Source organism: Papio anubis, unplaced genomic scaffold, assembly GCF_008728515.1.
Source record: "Papio anubis isolate 15944 unplaced genomic scaffold, Panubis1.0 scaffold537, whole genome shotgun sequence".
Taxonomy (NCBI): domain Eukaryota; kingdom Metazoa; phylum Chordata; class Mammalia; order Primates; family Cercopithecidae; genus Papio; species Papio anubis.
In genome coordinates this window covers 19,006-39,881 of record NW_022165581.1, presented here as the reverse complement: position 1 = coordinate 39,881, position 20,876 = coordinate 19,006, and the positions used below count along the sequence as shown (strand labels likewise).

General features: G+C 45.3%; 1 protein-coding gene across 2 annotated transcripts in view; it reads right to left on the bottom strand.

Moving 5' to 3' along the window:
- Positions 1 to 4,346: 4,346 nt before the first annotated feature.
- The window catches only part of LOC116273306 (gliomedin-like), a 28,758-nt gene continuing 12,228 nt past the window's right edge, over positions 4,347 to 20,876 (bottom strand). The window contains exons 4-9 of one of the 2 annotated variants that reach the window (XM_031662297.1): positions 14,906 to 15,052; positions 12,201 to 12,329; positions 9,514 to 9,597; positions 9,291 to 9,416; positions 8,050 to 8,200; positions 4,347 to 5,521 (exon numbers count right to left, since the gene is read on the bottom strand). In XM_031662297.1, the coding sequence (XP_031518157.1) occupies positions 5,044 to 5,521; positions 8,050 to 8,200; positions 9,291 to 9,416; positions 9,514 to 9,597; positions 12,201 to 12,329; positions 14,906 to 15,052 (1,115 nt within the window). In that variant the 3' untranslated portion in view covers positions 4,347 to 5,043. Of the gene's footprint in view, positions 5,522 to 6,613; positions 7,454 to 8,049; positions 8,201 to 9,290; positions 9,417 to 9,513; positions 9,598 to 12,200; positions 12,330 to 14,905; positions 15,053 to 20,876 lie in introns of those variants that run through there. The other variant, XM_031662298.1, reaches the window with a different exon arrangement.

Genomic DNA, 20,876 nt, shown 5'->3' with positions numbered 1-20,876 from the left:
GTGCTGGACTTGGGCGTGTGTATCTGCTCCAGAAGGTGAGGCTGGCCATTACCCAGTGATGGAACTTCTCTGCAAGACGAGGCTGGGTTTGGCATATTTCTCTAGACATAGCTTTTTAAAAAGGAGTGCCCTAAAAAGCGTTCAAAGTTAACTTTTCCACTTTCCAGTTATAAGAACCAGATCCTATCTTTGGAAGCGGTGGGATGAGGTGGAAAACATAAAGTCGGGAACAGTGTTTCCTTTTGACTCTGGCACTTAAGCTGCACGTGGGGTGAGTTAGTCATGCATCTCCTCTGGTCTCACTTTCCTAGACTTTACAATGAGAGTGGGATCGAGTGCTCTGTAGGGTTCCCATCCAGTGTTGACCTTTTATCATCCTGCAATTGTGGATGTGGCCTCTGGGCAAGCAGCTTGGGACATTGACAATGTCATGTTGCCAGACACAAAAATCTGAGTTTAGAAGTAGTTTAAACTACTTCTTTATTAAAGCTTAACTCAATTGTTGAGCTCGATCATACCAGAGTGTTTGGAGGAAACAGTAGTGGGACTGAAAGACCAATTTCACCTTCATTTAAAATCTTTACAGTGAATAGATAGAAGATTAGCTATCTTAAAATCACATGCACGGTCTGAATGGTCCTCTTAAAGGGGTGAGACTATTATTTTCTCCTTAGATTTTTCTTTTTCACTTTGTAATATTTCAGTTACAAAAGTCCAGTAACAAGCACTTCTAGGGAAGGTTATAAAGAAGCTCCATAGGTCAAAGTAACAGGTACTTGAACCATTTTTTCATTATTTGGGGAGTTTTATGTAAATCTGTTGTATAACTAAGGGACCACCTTTTGGTGTTGTGACAGTGTTACCTGATGTAACAGGTCTTTGGTCTCAGCCCATGGAAACTTTTCACATGGTGTCCCTAACCATTTCTGCAGCCCTAGATAAGGCCATGAGAACAACAGGGTCACTCTGGTTCCCTGCAGGGAGGAACAACAAAAGTAACAATTATGATTTGTCAAGAACTGTATAATTATCAGAGCATTTCGCATAGAAAAACCAAGGGAAGTAAATACTGTTACTTTTTTTTAGACATGTTTTACAGATGAAAGAGGCTCCGAGGGATTAAGAGACTTGCCTAAATTCACACAAATCCAGTTTTAAATTTTTGTTCTTTTAATTTTTAGCCTCAAATATTATGTCCTCAGTTGCCTTGCCCATGCTGATGAATTGGCAAATCTTCATTGCATTTATGTCTACGTATAACCCAGTTCTAGTATTATATTTCCATTGCTCGTGTTTTCTTATAGAGAAAAGACAGTCCATATCAACAATTTTCCAGTACTGTATTCAGAAGGAGCTAGCAAATTGAGAGTTTCCGCAGAGGAGCAACTAATATTCTACCACAATATTGTTTTGGATTTTTTCTTTTAAATGTTACATATAAATTAACAAGAGGTAAAAATAACAACACACTTGTTTCAACATGTGATTGTGCTCAGCAATGATTATTTTATTTGACTTGTTAAATTACAACCAAAAAGACATTCATCATTATTCATTTGTTGTTCAGAATCTGTGCAGGTCGGAAATTACGGCTCTTAATGCTGTGAAACACAAGGCCACGGCATCTGGATGAAAATGAAAAGCCCTATCACTCATTTCTCCTTCACTTGCCATCAGATGATCATAGCCAAAACGTCCTCTGTGTGACGGGAAGGTGACAACTGACTCATCAAGAATTGTACTGCTTCATTTGACTTTTCGCCTTGTGACTGTTAAGACGCCTAAGATCAGAACGCCTCATCTTAAAACTTCCACCCCAGAACTTTTTCTGTGATAGCACCTGTGCCTAATGATACTTTGAGACCAGAACCACCTGTTTGGCTTCAGGAAGCCACCTTATCAGTTGAAAGAAAATGCTTTGAAATAGAGTGTGGCCTAGCTTTGAGGTTGGGAGGGATGGTGTTGTTTACTCTCCAGTGGGAAGCTATCTACTTTAGATGAAAGAAGAATTAGAGAATTATCTGGTTTGATTCTGACATCAGAAGTGCAGATATTTGGAAAGTGCTTTAGAGCAACTTTGGTTATAAATAAGAGGGCAAACTCCTAAAACAGTATCTTGACTTAAAAACCTTAGGTTGCATAATCTATTTTAGCAGTGAGCCCAAAACTTTTTTAAAAAATCAAGTAATGTTTACAAGAAAGAATAAAATCTTAATCCTTTTCACTTTTAAAGACAATCAGATAAGATTACCCACTGCCATTAAACACTGATCAAACTCAGTTGTCCTTACATTAGCATTATTCTATCATAACAAAAAAAAAAAAAAGAAAAGAAAAAAGAAAAAAAGTCCCAGTGTAAGCTTCTCCAGCAGTGAGCATGATCCCTTACTCACGAGTAAGGAAGGCAAGATAGCTCAGATATCAAGACTGAGGTTTCTAAACCATTTTTCTAAAAGGAATATGTGCTAATTAACCTCTTTTGGTTGCTACCGTATATACAATTAGTATTGTATATACTATTACTATGAAACTATATCCCTATCCCGGTCTCCTGTGTTCAGCAACGGCAACATAGATATTTAAATACTTTAAAAGGACACCAGCACTCATTAGACATATCGATCTTGAACATGAGACTGTTTGTTATAGAACGTGAATCTGAAAAGAGTATTTTTGCAAGCTAAGGTAACATGGCATAACCAATCTAATGAAAAAGTAGGGGGAGAAGTTTCAAATACCCATCATGTTGACGACACAACAAACAAGTCACTAACAGCTGCCTGGGGACTTTCAGGGGAGCTGGGAGATTTGAATATTTAAATCTGTACATCCCCTAAGTTTTATTTACTTATATTTTATTTTTTAGAGATGGGGTCTTTCTAGGCTGGTCCTGAGCTCCTGGCCTCAAGTGATCCTCCCATCCCTGCCTCCCAAGTAGCTGGGATTACAGTTATGTGCCACCATGCCTAGCTCATCCCCTAAGTTTTAAAATGCTGCTGTTAATAATGTATTGAACTCAGGGCCACTGAGAATGAATTTGGTCCCAGAGAAAAAGTTTCAGAACACACACAAATTGGGGCAAGTTGCTGGAAAATCTTTACATAAAATTTGTCCTGGTTCCCCTTCCTGGCTGCAGAGCCCCAGGAACTTTTCCAGCTTCCTCTCTATTCGCAGTGGCCCTTCCGGGGGCCGCAGCGCTGGGCTGAAAGATGTTTAAAGAAGTGAGTTGGCAGAAAATATGCATATTTAGGAGCAAGTTCAACCGGATTCTCTCCTGGCATCCAAGGGGACCAGATCACATCCTTTAAAACTATGTTAAAGAACAGTCCCCTAACCAGCCTTTGTGGAGGGCCACTTCATTTTACGCCGTTATCACCCTTCCCCTCTACTCAAAATGCAAGTCACTCCTATGTGGCTTGTTAGTTTAGAATAAAACAAAACAGGCTCTGGTTCTGATTTTTTCAAGAATCAGGCTCACTTTATATTCTTTATCAGGAGTCAGCAACCTTTTTCCATAAAGGGGCAGCTAGTCAATATTTTAGGCACTGTGAGGCCATACACTGTTTGTTGCAATGACTCGATTCTGCTGGTGCAGAGCAGAAGCAGTCACAGGCCGTGCTGCATAAATAAATGAGCGTGGCTGTGCTCAGTAAAACCTTATTTAAAAAACAGGCAATGGACTGGCTCTGGCCCAGTTCTACGTAATAACCACAAATGGCACCTCTCCTCTGAACACTGAAAAGTGCTTCCCATGGTTCCAGCCAGATTAATGTCTACTTACACAGCATTTAGTACTTTGATAGTGGATCCACAGAAGAAGCATAAGAAGTCAGCGTGATCTGAGGATTCACTGTTCATGATCCACAGCTACAAGTCAACATGATAAGAAGTTGGGGGGAATCTGGAAGATTGTGATTCTCTGTTATTAAGAAACCTGGGGCTGGCGTGGTGGCTCACACCTATAATCCCAGCACTTTGGGAGGCCGAGGCGGGTGGATCACGAGGTCAGGAGATCAAGACCATCCTGGCGAACACAGTGAAACCCCGTCTCTACTAAAAATACAAAAAATTAGCCAGGCATGGTGGTGGGCGCCCGTAGTCCCAGCTACTCGGGAGGCTGAGGCAGGAGAATGGCGTGAACCCGGGAGGCGGAGCTTGCAGTGAGCCAAGATCATGCCACTGCACTCCAGCCTGGGTGACAGAGCAAGACTGTCTCAAAAAAAAAAAAAAAAAAAAAAAAGAAACCTGGGCCAGGCACACATGCCTGTAATGCCAGCATTTTGGGAGGCCAAGGCAGGAGGATCACTTGAGCCCCAGGAGTTCAAGACCAGCCTGGGAAACATAGCAAGACTCTCTATTTAAAACAAGAAAAGAAAAAAAAAAATAGCTTATTGAGAAAAAAAAAAAAACCCTGAACATGTAGCTGTCCCTGGCTTTTGCTAATCTCAGAGCTGCCCAGTCAGCAGCTGAGGGTAATGGTTATTCTGTGGTGGCAGGTGCAGATGCAAAGAAAAGCAATAAATTATGGATAATGTGATACTTTAGATGTCTTGAAGAGTTAATGCACCTTTTCAAAGAACCAGATCTAAGTCAGCACTGAGGGATTCACTACTCAAGCCACTGGACTTCTCAACTCAAAGGGAAATTTGGTCAGCATGTGGCTAAAACAGCTAAACAACAGAAGCAGATACATAAAAGTTGTGAGAAGAGAAGCCGCCAAGAATCACCAAATTTCCTACAGGTAGAGAAAATCTTCCCAATCATCTTAGCCAGATGGTTCAGATTACCAATGGGGAAACTAAGGCCCAAGGAGAAGGAGGTAACTTGCAGAGCCAGTTGTGGCGAGATCACCACATTTCAGCCATTTCAACTTCCAATCTGTTGCTATTTCACTAAGGGGGGCTCACTGACCATTTAAACACTTATGTCATGAGGTTATGTTCTAAATATCTGGCTGCCGTTAAAAAAAACAAGTTTCCTGTTGGCAGAGAACTGGTCCCAGAAAACACCTGAAATTTGCTGAAGGGAGCAGAATGCAGCACATCACTCCTTTAAGGTAGTTGACAAAAACTGCACAGGATAAAGCATTAAATGGCCGTCTTCCCACGAATATAAATGCTGATCTCTCATGTTGTATGCTAACATGGCAAGAACAGACTGGGAAGTTCTTAAATCAAAGTTTGCATTGATCTGTTTCCCTCCTAACAAATCAAAGGCAAATGTGACCCTCAGATCTTTGGTGTCTGTGACATAGAGGATTCCTCGGGCAATGAAGGCGTTGCCGGCCTTGGATTTGGGGTACGTGGTATTGATGTGCTGCACCACTGAGAACGTCCTCTCATCCAGTTGTGCTACAAGAATGTTTGAACCGTCCACACTTGACGCATAGATAATCCAAAGGCCCTTTTCATCTACAGCTAGATTGAAGTAAGTCTTGGAATTTGCAAAAAGGTATTTTCGATCAAAATACAAGGCATTTTCAAGCTTCAGAGTTTGGGATGTTTCCTTGCCAAATTCAAATCTGAAATATGCAAACAAAGAAAAGTACACATGAATCACTGTTTCTGTGGACAAAGGTGGTTTATTAGGCTCCTCTATTAAACTGAGTTAGTGGGTCAGGGGTGAGGGCTGGGATTTTGCATTTCTTACAAGCTCCTGGGTAATGCCTGCTCTGCTGGTCCTTGGGCAATGCTGTGAGCAGTGAGGATGTAAGAGACGATGACTGGCTGTGCTAGCAGAGGCAACAGGGAGACAGTGGTGTGGTGTTAAAGAGAATACTCCCTATAGTCAGAATGAATTTGCATCTGAGTGACCACTTACTAGCCATGTGACCTCCACTTCACTAATGCCCAGATGTTTGTTGACCTCCTGAAATGCCCCCTCGAAGATTCTTAGAGCTGCAAGGGGGCTGTAAAAGAGGATCTAGTCCAATATTTTCATTTTATAAGCAAAAAATGAGAAGCGACTGGCCCGAGACTACAAGTAAGAGGCAGAGCCAGAGGTTGAACTTAGGGTTTCTAACTCTAAGTGTGGTGGTTATTCCTTTACTCCCTGCTGAAATTTAAAAAAAAGAGTTTCACAGTCTGCAAAGTTGAGAAGAAAGTCACCAGGTGAGAAAGGCTGTTGCAAAGTCATGACTGTGAAAACCATTTTCTTGTCAAGTAAGTGGCTGGATACATTAAACTATAGTATGGAATGTCATGCCCCTTAGCTCCTGGAGGCTGATTTGACAGATTCCAACTCTAGGCTGTAGCATAAAAGTGAACTATAATTCAAAGGGTACTCCAGGAATGAAAATTCAGGAACATTAGGGCTAAAAGAAAACACCAGAGGGTGCCATTGAGCAGCAGAAGAAACATGAAATGTGTGAATCTGTGGATATGCGTTTGAGCAAAACAGACTTGAATTCTATTAAGAAACCATGAAGAAACTAGAGAAGAGTGAGGCTTGGGAAGGTCCCTGCACATCTCAGTTCACGGGAGTTCTTCCTCTGAATACCTGGGGTTTAGTGCTGCCATTTGGCTGTGTCTAGTCTTGCCACCTCACAGCTGCATTCCTTGGTGAGACCCATCTCTCCCAGCAATTACAGGGTCGAATTCAGCTCTGCCTCTCTGTGAGGTCCCAGTCAGTGGCCTGGCATAGAGCAGTACAGCCTCCTAACCACTGCATCCAAACTTAGCTTCCTTAGAAGATACACCTCCTTGAAGAGGCCAGTTCTCACTGTGGAGGTTATCCACCTCAGAACTCCCCCCGACCCCACCTCCGTGTGGCAATAGCCCTATAGAACATGGCAGCAGGGGACCACAAGATTCAGTGAGCAGCATCGGACGAAGGAGTGTGTCTTGAGAGCGAGGACTGCTAAGCAGGTGGTAGGTCAGTTGCCTTTTTCTACCAGCACAAGATTGCCCAAATGAGGCGGCCAGGGAGGTGTAGAGATGATGATGGGGGTGTCATGTACAGGGAAGTGAGAGGCAAAGGAAGGGATGCTTCCTGCCACGGCTGACGCCAGTGTTCGATATGTCTGATCAAATTGCAGATTATACTAGGAAACTCACCCCATTCTAACCTGAGCATTCAAACGCCAAAGGTTGTTAAAGCTGGACCTCACTAAGGATAGGAGAAGGATGAGGGAGAGAGAAGGGACCCAGTCCTCCCTCAAGGTCACTGTCTCTTGTTTTGAATGAGTAGGACTGTGGCATTCATAATACTGGGTTTACTGTTTCAGACGGGGAAGAGCTAGAAGGACTCAGAGGCGGTAGTCCATCTTTTTATTTTTAGTTGAGGACAGGGAGACACAGGAAGTGCTGTCTCTTGGTCCAAGGCCATAGAGGAGGCAGAAGAGTTGGAGCCAGAAACCAAGTGTCCTGGCTTTCGGTTCGTTGCTCTCTTGATTTGCCCAAGATGACCTTCTTCTGCCTCCAAAGGCCAGAGCTTGATTTCCTCTTCTTGAACCCTAAAGACAGAACTTCAGCAACTCTTGTGGGGAAGGCTCAGCGGCTGCCCTGGGCAATGTCTACCCAGGTGACCCTCCTCGCTTCCCCGTGGGAGAGCAGAGGGCGGCCTGGGAGGACTCCATCAGGATGACAGACGGATCTGAAGGCAGAGATGCCTGACTTGGGGTTCATTCCCCAGTCTTCAATGATCTCAGCTGTGACATGAAATTCCCCACACCCAAAGTTTTCCAAAACAAAACTTCATCAGGGAGCAGCAGCACATTCCACCAGGGGGAGCTCTGAGTTCAGGCTGCTTCTCTCTCAGAGGAAGGGGAAGCTGCAGCCATTACCACTCCAGGTCCACTTCTCCCTGGCTCTGACCTTCCTCAGGCTGTCCAGACCAGCAACAAATGCAGACCCCAGGCAGGGGCTGGGTCACGGGGCTCACTAACATATCCTGTGATTCATTCAGTCGACAAACCCTGACTGACCTCTGTGTGTCAGCCCTAGGGACACAAAGATGATGAAAACACAGTCCCTACCCCCAATTGCTCACAAAAGCACCATGGGCAGGTGCTGCCTGAGAGGCATGAGAAGGTGCCGTGGTGCGACTCACCTCACTATGGTGTTGGAACCCCCTTTGTGGTAGTAGAGAGAGTTGTTGTAAACCACGTGCCCACAGCCATGGAAATAATACGGAAGGTGGATGAACGTGTAACTGCCATTCAGAAGTGAGGGCTGGTCCTTGAATTCCTTCACCATGATGCCTGTAGGAGGGAAGCCAGGGAGAGGCCGTTACCTACCTCCAGCAATCACAGCTTGGGAGGGAGTCCTTGGGAGGAATTTCAAAGGAGGGAAGTTGAGAGTGAAGTGTTCCCTAAGGTCCCTTCTCCAGTGTGAAGAGTCTAAGACTCCCCATCTCAAAGTCCAGCTCTCCATATGGATTTCTGAAATGTCTTTCAAATGTGGTAGGCATCGAATTGGCCTGACTCCCGGGAGAACTATGTATCACCCTCTCCCACCCCACTCTACACTGTTTATCTCTTTCTATGAGAGTGGTGTAGGCCTTCACCAGGAATAGCAGATACTTGGCGCTTGGACAGTCACCTCTTGCCTCCTCCCACCTCTTCCTGCACTGTGCAGCAGCCACTACTAATGCACAACATTACTTTCTTTTTGAGTCCCCAAATCCTGGTAATCTGGGCAGTTACTACCAGCTTCCCCGTTTAATAACTGGCCTTGATAAAACAAAGAAGTGATTTCTTCTCAGCTATTTCTCCAACCAGTGAGTATGGTCAGACCCCTTCTTTAATGAGGCCACTGTTACTACCACCAGCAATTCCTGACCACCTCTCTTTGGGACAGTACAACTAGGGTCCTGCTCAGATGCAGTGTAACTGCAAGGTGGACCTTCACCTTCTCCCTGGGCTCTCTGTCCCACAGGTGGCTGGGAAAGATGTCCAAAAGTACTCTTCTGGGAGAGGGAGCAACCTTAGAGAAAGATGGGTGGTCCACAAGGATTTTGTCTTTGATATTTTTTTCCCATTATGGTTTGGAGGTTTATGAGGCCTGCAGTCATAATGCTATTTGTTTCCTCCTGGATACTTGTCCTAAAACAGGCGATCTCTGGGTTACCCTCGTCATACTCCTGTGACCTGAACTTCAAAGCTTGCCACCAGCATGTTCAAAGGAAGAAAGTTTTCTGCCCACTCACTGGTCTTTCTAAAATAAAGAGACATTTATCACACCAGCTACTGAGGATTTCAGACACACGCAAATGGAATACGCCCAAAGGTAGGCAACAGATGAAAAATACAGTCACCACACAGATATGGGTCATCGGCCGAGTGTAAGTACCTGAAAAATGCTCCGTCACCCAAATCCGGTCATCGCTCTTGTTAGCAGACTCTCTTATCCAAGTCCCAAATGTCTCTGTCACTTTCAGCACTTGCACTGGGTTTCCAATGGAAGTGATCATGGATTCTGCCAAAAGAAGAGAAAAGAAAGTCACTTACCTGCCAATTATGACTTGAAGGCATTCAATTTCTGACTTTCAAGACAGGATGCTTTGTTTCCATACCTGCTTGTGGGGAATGGTGTTCACTGGCTTTCTCATCAGCTTTTCCAACCAAGGTATCATCATTTGGTATGGCACAGGTCTCACCTAAAATGACGACAATCATCAGAGCAAATACAGCTGGCACAGTGAGATTTGTTGGACTTTATAGCTGCTGCTCTTCCCCACCTCATTCCAGACTCTAGTTTCATAAGCATCCCTTGCAATAGGTCACCAGATTCCTTGGTTGCTTGCTTTTAAGCAACTCCAAGTCATAGCCTTCCAAATTCTTTGCCCTGCTTGTTGAGTTCCCAAGAAGCTTTTCAGGAGTACAGTTGCTAACATAATACAACCCCAAAAGGATATCAGTAAAAGCAACAAAGTGGCCTGAGCCAGCCTGTTCAAGGCCTCAGCAATTTGGGGGAAATGAGAGGCTTGCTGACGCCCTCCTGGCCCATCTGGCAGGTGGTATCACTATCATGATTGCCTTGTTCTGGAAGGATTTTCACTTTCAGGGAAGCTGGTGGAAGCTGTGAAATAGCAGCCCCAGAGAATGGGGTGGTCCACTTTATGCAGCATCTTCCTGGGAGAGGCATCAGGAGGGGAAACACAGATTTAGAGGAAGAAGTAATCTAGATTCCATCCAGCCCAGAGACACAGGAGTCCCCTCATGACCATTTCCCCGCTGTCTCTGTCTAAGGGCCTACATGGGAGTCCCCTCATGACCGTTTCCCCCACTGTCTCTGTGTAAGGGCCTAGAGAAACACAGGTCCTTGACAGGGGCCTGGTTCAAGTTGGCTTGAGGCTACAGCTGAGCTATGATTCATCCTCCTTGGCTTATCAGTGTCCCCCTTAATGAATGGGCTGAATTTAGACCTTTGGTGAAGAGGTGCCTTAGGGCAGCAGAAGTAAGGCTGAGAGAGAAGAGGGAGGAAGATGCGTGTGGCCAGGGTGAAGAGGACAGGACATGGACTGAACCGCAGGCCCACTCAAATCCTGAGGGTTTCAAATCACCCTGTGGTTGCTTGATGGAAAGGATCATCTGAAGGGGCTCCCGACCCTCCGTGATCTCTAAGCTTCCTTCCAGCTGGATAAGCCTGTGTTTCCCTGAAGTCCTTCTGTCACCTGATGAGAGCGGGCTCAGGGATCTGTTACAACTTCCCACGGGCAATCCTGCTGCCCCCAGGGTTTCAACTGGGGTTTCCACTTAGGGAACTATAGGGTATTAAAGACATGGAGTTGGAGCAGGAGAGAGGGCCAAGTTCAGACGCAAATGCCTGGCAACCAAAGACTCATTTCTAGGAGGCAGAGTGGAAGATAATGCCTTTCATTTAAAGCCATTTTCCTTACTCTGCATCCAGCCCCTGCCGATCCAGCCACCTGGTAGATTAGGCTAAGCCCAGAGACTGCTTCTCTAGACAAGAGCTGTCACTGGCTGGCAGAGCCTGTGGCAAATTAGAATTCTGCAAAAGCTCGAGTCAGAGCCCCCTTCTCTCAGGGGAGGTCCCGCTCAGTTCATTCTTCAAGGGAAGCTGAGCAAAGGGCTGATGCTAATGGCTGGGGAGGCACTGCACAGTAGCCCAGCAGAGGAGCAGCTCTGCCGTGGTCTCACGTTGCAGAATTACAATCAGGCTCTACTGAACTGGGGAGGGCGATGGTGCCATCTTCGAAAGCACAGATTCGCCCACTCTGACAGCTGACTGTGTGCCCCCAAATGTCTTTCAGAAAGAACAGTGCACCAAACAGAACTCAAGACTGTTTAGGAAAATGACAGCAATGGCCACAGCAAGGCTGAGAAATTCCAGTGAGGATCCTCCTTATGAGTGCCATTGAGGAGATGGCCGCAAGTGGCCCTCGTCATAGTTTCAGTTAGGTGACAGATCCTAGGTCACCCCTTTTGGGGGAGAAGTCCTAGCATCACCCTAGAAGTATTTTCCATTAATATAATCCTTGATTTCCAGTTAGCTTTCAACCCTGTGGCCACTGTGCCACAAACTGGCTAAAGAACAAGTCCACCAGAGGTCAAGTATTCCTTGTTCTTGGTTGGCTTGACCTTGGGTCAGGTCTCAAAGTGTGAATTTCTATTTAAATGGAAGATGCCCTGAGAGCTGGGACTTTACAGTTAGGCAGAACTGAGTTTGAATCCTAGCTCCGCTATTTACTCCTGGAGCGAGTTCCTTAGCTCTTTGGGGTATCGGTTTTGTTATCTGTAAGTTGCACACAATAATGATTCTAATATCATAGGATTATTGTGAGAATTAAATAAGCACATAGCCCTGTGCCTGGCTTAATGAAGCACTGTTGTTACTATTCGTGAGGACTTAACCAATCCAAACTTCCCCTTCATTTCCTGAGCATCAGTCAAGCTTCTCACTTCCCAAGAGTGCAAAAACAGCAGCTTAGCTTTCCAGACTGTTTCAGGGGAAAGGGATGGTGGACAGGGCAAGGAGGAGGACTGGGCTGCTGGTAAATGAAGGAAGCAGGAGGAGGGAAGGGGAGTGGGAGGCCTAATTTTAATACTGTCCCTGGTCTTCAGTCCCAGGGCAGACTACGAAGACCTCCTGTGAGAAGGTTGCAAGAAGGGAACTCTCATTTTGGACAAAACCCTCCTCCCTCTATTAAAACAAATCTGGTCACAGAGCCTGGGGTCCAGACCAAGAGTTTGGAATAATTGACAGAGGAGGCGGGCCCCATGGGGGAGAGCTGGTGACCTGGGCACTGGCCGTTGAACATGTTTGGCTGCCGAGGGCCTTTGGCTCTTCTGCTTCCAGGGGGTCCTGGAGGACCTGGAGGGCCTGGGGGCCCAGGTGGACCGGGTGGGCCTTGGTCACCTTTGGCACCTGGAGAGAAAGAGAGAAAGGGAGAGAAGGAGGGAGGAGGGAGAAGGAGGAAGGGGAGAGAGGGACAGAGAAGGGGAGAGAAGAAGAGAGAAAAGAGAGAGGGAAGGAAAGGGGAGGGAGGAAAGGAGGGAGGGAGGGAGGAAAGGAGGGAGGGAGGGAGGAAAGGAAGGAGGGAGGGAGGGAGGAAAGGAAGGAGTGAGGGAGGGAGGAAAGGAAGAAGGGAGAGAGGGTGGGAAAAAGGGAAGAGAGTGGTCAGCTAAGGTCTCTTTAGCTGCCTCCTCGCAGTCAGACCAAATAAGGCTTTTCAGTTTCTCTACAAGTGGACAAGTGCGGCCACAGAAGCTGGAGGCAGGTCTCTGTCCACCAGGAAGGGGCAGAGATCTGCAAGCAGAGCAGATGAGGCCCAACCTCCTACGCCCTCTCCAGTCTCCTCCAGGGGACACCCTCTGCTCTGACCTGGTCTTTTCAATTGGGGTTCATAAGGGATGGTGCTTTTCTGAAGGGTTTGTCATCACCCCTCATGTGGTCAGCAGCATGGAGGAACACGGTACTCTGGATGTGTAGATTTTCTATGTAACAGAAGTGTAACAGAATTTTATATTTTTTCAAATACATTTATGTATATTACCCTGTTGAAAACACCTCTGAAATTATACATGTTTTGCATAGCAACATCTGCTGTTCATGAGACAAGATGTATTAACCAAGTTCGATCTTTTCCTTGATACTTTGGTCTAAGCACAGTGCCTGGTAAACAATAGGCACTCAATCAAGTCTGAATGCATGGATAGATGGTTGGATGGGCAACTGATTCAGGGTCATTATTCTGAACATTTAGCATCATCCTAGCTTCCTGAGGACAGACATTATGTCTTCCTCATTTCCAGCTACTAGCAAAGTCTTTGATTCAGAAATGGTGTTCTCTGGTATTTGATAAATCTGTATTGACTACATAGTTATATTTACATGTTATATTTTTATCATATAGATGATCTCCAAGGTACTGTGCTTTAAAAATTCTTCTGCCTCCTGCTCCTCCATGAGAGTCAGCTGTTACCTGTTCTTTCCCCTGTGCTGTTGCTTTGTGACTTTCTGCCCCTTACCCTCTTCTCCCACAAACACCAACTATCTGCTTTTACCCTGGGCTGGAAAAGCAGCCACTGTATTTGTAGGGGAAACGCCCCTGATTGCAATAACTGAAGTGTATCCTTAGAATGACCCTGGATAGCAGATGCAACTGAATGTGTGCTCAGAGCTAGGGAATCTGGGAGTTGCCAACCCAGAGCTTTGTTCCTTGTTTTGAGGAACATCTGAACCCCCAGCCCATCTCATGGAAGAGGGGCCGTGCAGGCAATTGAGGCCCTGAGTTTTGGGTTAAGTGAAGGTTGCCAGGTGGAGGTGGTTAAGGGGAGGGTGTTGATGTGGTGTGGATATCCCACGCAAATCTCATGTTGAATTGTAATCCCCAGTGTTGGAGGTGGGGTCTGTGGGAGGTGTTTGGATCGTGGAGGCAGATCCCTCATGAATGGCTTGGGTCATCTCCTTGGTAATAAGTGAGTTATTGCGAGATGTGGTCGTTTAAAAGTGTGTGGCCCTTCACACCCCACTCTCACTCTCTCTCTCACTCCTGCTCTCGCCATGTGATGTGCCGGCTCCCCCTTCACCTTCTGCCATGATTACAAGTTTCCTGAGGCCTCTCCGGAAGCCGCGCAGATGCCAGCATCATGCCTCTTGTATAGCCTGCAGAACTATGAGCCAATAAACCTTTTTAAAAATATATAAATTACCCAGTCTCAGGTAATTTATAGTAATGTGAGAACGGACTAGTACAGGTGTTAAGTGAAAATGCCAGGTAAATTGCATGCTGTTTGCAAGTGGCTGCAGTTTTCCTGCTCAGTCCACTGCCTCTGGGCTGCAGGTAAGGCGGTTAGCTCATCCAGCACACTGCCCCTGGGTTGTTTTTGTCCTAAGTTGGTTCTCCTGTCCAGTCCGCCACCACTGGACTCTCTCCTCTGTACGAAGCCTCCAGTAAAGCTCCGTGTCACATTTGCTGGCCCTGGATTTCTTCTTTAGTTTCTTGAATCTGTTGCCATCCCTACTGAGGTTGATCAGGGCTTGGCACAACAATATTTTGCCCTAATTATATGTAAAAAGGCCATTAGGATCAGGGCCTGAGGATGGCTCGACCTCATCAGTGAAGCAAATGCTTGTGCTTCCTGTCAGTTGTCCTCTGAGGTGTCGTAAGTTGCCTGCTTACTTGTCTTATTCTGGATTGTGCTGGATTTCAATATATCTTGGAAAAGAAAACTTCCTTTATTCCATTCAAGTCAACCGTGGTTTTTAGACCCAATTACCTGAACCATGTATGCTTAGAACCCAGATCTGGTCTTGCCACATGGAGTAACATGCTCAGGTTTCTCCTCTTTGAAAGCATAGAACTCCAAAACATGCTGCAAAACAGATGGCCACATAAGGCCATAAAGGAGAAAAGACACAGGAGCAGCCCTGGTGTTCGAAGCCAGGAAGTTCTCTGGGCACACAAGCCCTCAAAGAGAGCCAGAGCGCACCCCTCTTACCTGCCAGGAGCACATCGTTGGACACATCTCCTTTGTCACCCTTTTCTCCCTTCTGCCCTGGTGGGCCCTCATTTCCCTGCAGGCCCAGTTCACCATGGTCTCCCTTTTCTCCCCTTTCCCCTGGATTTCCTGCAGCTCCAGGTATCCCTGACCAAAAAAGCAAATGACATGTTAGCCTATGGCGCAAAAAGTTCTGGCATACCACTTTATATTATTGTACTTTGTGCTTTACAGGGAAGCAGTTTTATACACCAAACATACAGCTTTTCATAACTGTTTTAGAGCAGTAGTGTGACCATACGTTCATTAAAGAACAGCATTTCCAGGTGGCTTTGCTGGATTATTTATTTATTTATTTTTTGAGACGGAGTCTGGCTCTGTCACCCAGGCTGGTGTGCAATAGCACGATCTCGGCTCAATGCAACCTCTGCCTCCTGGGTTCAAGCAATTCTCCTGCCTCAGCCTCCCAAGTAGCTGGGATTATAGGCGTGAGCCACCACACCCATCTGATTTTTGTATTTTAAAGAGACAGGGTTTCGCCATGCTGACCAGACTGGTCTTGAACTGACCTCAGGTGATCCGCCTGCCTCGGCCTCCCAAAGTGCTGGGATTACAGGTGTGAGCCACTACTCCTGGACTGCTGGATTATTTTTAGAGAAATCTGGCTGAGCCAACAGGTTGGAGAGAGGAGTGAACTGCAAGAGGGGGCGATGACAGCAACAGTGGAAAGAAGGTAAGGAAGGCCTAATGAGAAGTCTGCAACCATGATGCTCAGAGGCGTGTATCTGCTGCCATAATAGTGAGTGTTAAACACATTATTTAGTTTATTCCTAACAACATATTGGAGTGGTAGGCTTGGCAGTCATCCTTACTCTCATTTTATAGATGTTGAAATTAAGGCCTACAGTGGTTATAACAGATGCTGCCAAGTCAGAGCAGCAAAGCACCTCTGATTCCATCTCCAGTGCCCTTTTCTGTGACCTTCCAATGCAAAATACTTTCAATCACAATAGGAAAACAGGTAAAGTTGCTTTAGGACAACCATTAATAGGGATGGTGAACAAAAGGTAGTGGGTGAAATTTCTGCCTCTGTTCACGGGGAGCTATGACTACCGGAATTGCTGTCCTCCCTACATTGCTAGAAACCAGTCAAGGTCTAAGTAACAGCTTGTGTCAGCCTTGAACCCTGAGCAGTGAAAGCACCCTTGGATTGTCCCAGTTCACTGCTGGGAGGTAGTTCCCAGTGGCACAGGGAGGAGGATCTCAAATAGCCTGTCAATCTCACTAAGTTGAGGGGCCAAAAACCAGAGTTTGGGGAGATGGAGATGGCTAGAATTTGCAAGATAGAAGAGCAGAAAGACGACAGCTGTGTGAGAGAGCCCTGTGGATCTGCAGAGGGCTCTCTTGAACCTGTGACTGAGGGATGACTTCCACACATGAGGGAATTCCAGAGGGCTGGGAAAGGAACTCACACACTGTTCGCTATAAAATTCTCAGGGCTCACACAGCAAAAATTTCTCATTCCCACGGCTAACATGGAGAAATCTCATCAAATACTGAAATACTGGGTAGAGTCCTTGAAAAAGTCTGGTTTTAGTAGTGGGGCTAAATTAGCCCCAGGTTAAAGGCTGTGGTGGACCCCATCATTACAAAGTTTCAACACAAGTTTCTAAAGGATCAAACCTATCTGCCAGTGATTTAACTGCCTGACTCTGTGCCTGCTGAGAGTCCAAAATTTGAATCATTCAGTTCATTTAACTCAGCGTATTAGCAATTTAAGCAAGAAAAAGTATATGATCATCTCAAGGATATAGAAAAGGCATTTGATACAATTCAACACCCATTCTTGATTTGTCAACAAACTGGGAATAGAAGAGAACTTCCTCAGTCTGGAAAAGGGCATTTACAAAAAAACCTGCAGCTAACATCATCCTTAATGGTGAAAGACTGAATGTTTTCTCCCTAATATCAGAAAGAAGGTGATGGTATCTAATCTCATCACTTTAATTTAACATCCTACTGGAGGTCCTAGCCAGTGCAATAATGCAAGGAAAAATAACTCAAAAGCGTACAGATTGAAAAGGATGAAGACTGTTTGCAGATGTCATGATTGTTTACATAGAAAATCTCAAGGAATCTATAAAAGGCTACTAGAACTCTTGAGTATACAGTTATACAGGCTCCTTGAGAGGGGAAGTTATTATCTAATATTGTACTAAGTTATTGCCAGATATGGATCAATTACCATGATACCCTATCTCAGAGAATATGTGCTCATTTTAACAACCACCCCTTGGAGATATTGCTTAACAGAGGTATTGCCCAAGTGGCAGAGATTTCAGTGATGGGGAAGTGAGCATCTCACAATACCCCACAGTTCATATCCAAATGCCCTGCATTGCCACCAGATTAATTATTCCCTAAAACAGCGGTTCCCAACCTTTTTGGCACCAGAGACTAGTTTTGTGGAAGACAATTTTTCCATAGACTGGGGTGTGGGGAGGGATAGTTTTGGGATGATTCAAATGTATTATGTTTATTGTGAATTTTATTTCTATTATTACATTGTAATATATAACAAAATAATTATACAACTCACTATAATGTAGAATTACTGGGAGCCCTGAGCTTGTTTTCATGCAACTAGACAGTCCCATCTGGGGGTGATGGGAGACAGTGACAGATCATCAGGCATTAGATTCTCAATAGGGTTTGTACTCCTATGAGAATCTAATGCTGCTGCTGATCTGAAGGGCGCTCAGGCGGTAATGTGAGCACTGGAGAGTGGCTGTAAATACAGGTGAAGCTTCGCTCAATCATCCGCCGCTCACCTCCTGCTATACGGCCCCGTTCCTAACAGGTCATGGACTGATATGGGTCCAGGGGTTGGGGACCCCTACCCTAAAAATAAACCTAGAGCTCTTAGCACCTTTCATTTACCCCAGAGCAGTAATAAATATTCAAAATGGTTTCTGCTCTTCCATATTCATGCTCATATTCCATATTCAGGGAAGTGTCTGCAGACTATTATAAGGATGACAGCAGTGCATGACAAAGCCTCAAAGTGTTGATCACTGTTAGAAGAAAACTGTAGTGAATAAAAAAAATTTGCTAGATTTCAACCAACCAATAAAAAAAAAAAAAATCTTAGTGAAAACCATGAAATTCAGCTGCAGCTGGGAGTCAGAAGTCCCAGGGTCCTCACCACTACCAGTGGTAAGCTTGGGCGGTGGCTGCCCGTCCAGTGGAGCTTGGGGAGCACAGTAGAAGAGGATGTGAAGAGGAGCAGGGGATCCCTCCACTGTCAGCGGTGGCTCTGCCATGGATTCAGTGATATAGGGGTCAAATCATGCCTCTTTGAGGGGTCATGGCTCGTAATACCTCCCTCACGATAGCACCAAAAACCTGTTGCACTGGCTCCTCCCAGCCCTCAGTCATCAGGACATCTGGGTGGAAAGTGGTTCACTCACTTGAGAAGAGCCCTTCTGCCAGGCCCTCTGTGTGAGAAGACATTCTTTTGTCAGTGTTTTAAATAGGCAATTTGGCACATTATCTGAAGGAGACAAAAGACAGGGCATTGCCATAGAGTCCAGCCCGCACAATGCACCAAGTGTAACTGACACCTTCGAAAGGTTTCACGTGACCCAGATTTAGCAGTGCTCAGGGAAATGGTATCTGCTGGTTACTGCAGGGATATCTTCTTCAGGCATTTATTCTAGTCACAAACAGCCTTCTGCATCATCAGCTTATTTCCCCTTCCTTTCTTTTCTTTCCTCCTCTTATGTCTTTTATTTTCTTTCTCGGAAAGGCCATATGTGAAATAGGGGGCAGCTGTTGTAATGCGCCCCCCACAGGGGCAGGTATTTAAAGCTATTCAAGGCCTTTGCTTGAGGCTGCATTTTGACTCTAGTTGGGAAATGCATGATCATTTTATAGCTTTCATTAAGAAAGGGTTGGGGGACATTTTGTCTGCATAGAGTCTGCCTTTGCCCTCTTGTCCACCATAGCTCTGACAAAGCATCCCCTCGTCTTTGTTGGTAAAATTGCCCTGGCTGTGCTTTCGCTGTGGTATGTCAGAAATTAAATACCACCTAATCACGATTCACTATCAGGAACCTGTGTGTGGCATTTTCTTCCCTGCCCTGTCCCAGGGAAGGTCAGGGATGCCAGCTGTGCAAAGTGACACTATGACACTATGTGATGTGGACCCCTGGCTGGCTTTGAGTCGGCACATTCTGCCAGAGAAGAAAGGCCAGACTCTGCCTGCCTAACTTGTGCGAGGAGCGGCTCTCTACTGTTTTTCTCTGGTGTCGCCCACTCAAAACAGTTTCATCAGCATTCGGGTTTGGAGTTGTGTGATATCTCGAGACTGAGGTCAGCTCTCATCTTCACAACATGGGGTGAGGGAGGATGTTTTATTTTCAGCAGTATCATCTGTTGCTAAGGCGGGGGAAAGGGGCGAGAGGGTGTCACACAAAACCCAGTCCTGAGACACGAATATGGAGGAGGGTTTCATTTCTGTTTTTATAAGAATTTGACTTTTAGAGAAGATACTGCAACATTAACTCTTAAGTGAGAAAATGAGAGGCAGCTGGAAAGAAAGAAACTGCTTTTGAGGCAATGGAACGTCAGACTTCATAGAAGATGCTGGTTGCACAATTGACAACATTTAGGTTTCTTTCAGTTCTGACCTTTTTCTTCAGATCTAGGTTGGTGTTTCCACATGAATACAGAACACTTCCACTTAGATTTCCTTTTGGTTTAAAATAAAGTTTCTCCTTCCCCACTTTTGAAAACAACAACAATAATAGCTAATCCCAGTATAGCACTTACCATGTGTCAAGCCCTCTTCTAAGCACTTTGTATATATTAACTCATTTAATCTTCCTAATAACACTATAAGGGTAATATTATTATTGTTTCCATTTTACAAATAAGGACATTGTGGCACAAAGTGATAACTTGCCCAGGGGCATACCGCTCGTAAGCGGAAGAGCCGGGACACAAATCATCTGGCTCCAGCTCTGCCTCTGAGCCATTCCACCATCATTCTTAGCTTTTCTAAGCTCAGAACCTGAGAAGCTTTGATGTGTCAGTCTCCTGGAAGCAACCATTAGGCTACAGAGCTTAAACTCTGGCTTCATCAGGGTAGTCTTATAATGGCTCCTGGTTGCCTCCTGCGTATGTGGAGCTGAATCCCCGACCTTACTTTGAAGGCCATTACCCTCTAGTCCTACCCCAATCTAGCCAGGGTCCCCACTTGTACCCAGGGGTGGCCTCATAACCTGTGAGCCTAGGCCTTTCTGTTCTCTCCCTGCAGTTAATGCTGCTGCAGTATCTTCTCTAAAAATCAAATTCTCATTAAAAGAACAAAACAAAACAAAACAAACCCAGAAATGAAAGCCTTCCTTCTTATTCGTGTCTTGGGACTGGGCCCCATTCCCCAGCCTTTCCCACCACTCCTCTACTTATTTCCAAGGTGCTGATCCCTCTTCTCTCTCTCGTGCTTTATGCTTAGTTCTACGGCACAATCCATCCTCTACACAGGGTCCTATTTGCTCATCTTCTGCACAGGGGAGTTTGGCTTTTTCTTCTGGCAGTACTGCCTGCTGTGAAGTATAAAGCAGTCTTCCAACCGGAATTAGTAGTTACCGAGTACCTGCTGTTGCACGATGTATCTTCTCTTTCAACTGGATTGTAAGCCCTTATATACAGACACGATGTTCTAGTCTTCTCATTCATGCATTCATTCATTCATTCGTGCACTCATTCATTCATTCTTCATTCATCAATTATTTATTGGGTCTTAGCTGGGCCCTAGCTAAGAGATGCGATGAATAATAAAATCTATAAAACATAGTCCCTGCCTTCACTGACAAACACTATAGTGGACTATTTAAAACCAGAAACCATATTAGAGTTGTCATAACCCAACCTCTTCTGGCTACAGATGAGGAGGTCAAGGCCTCAT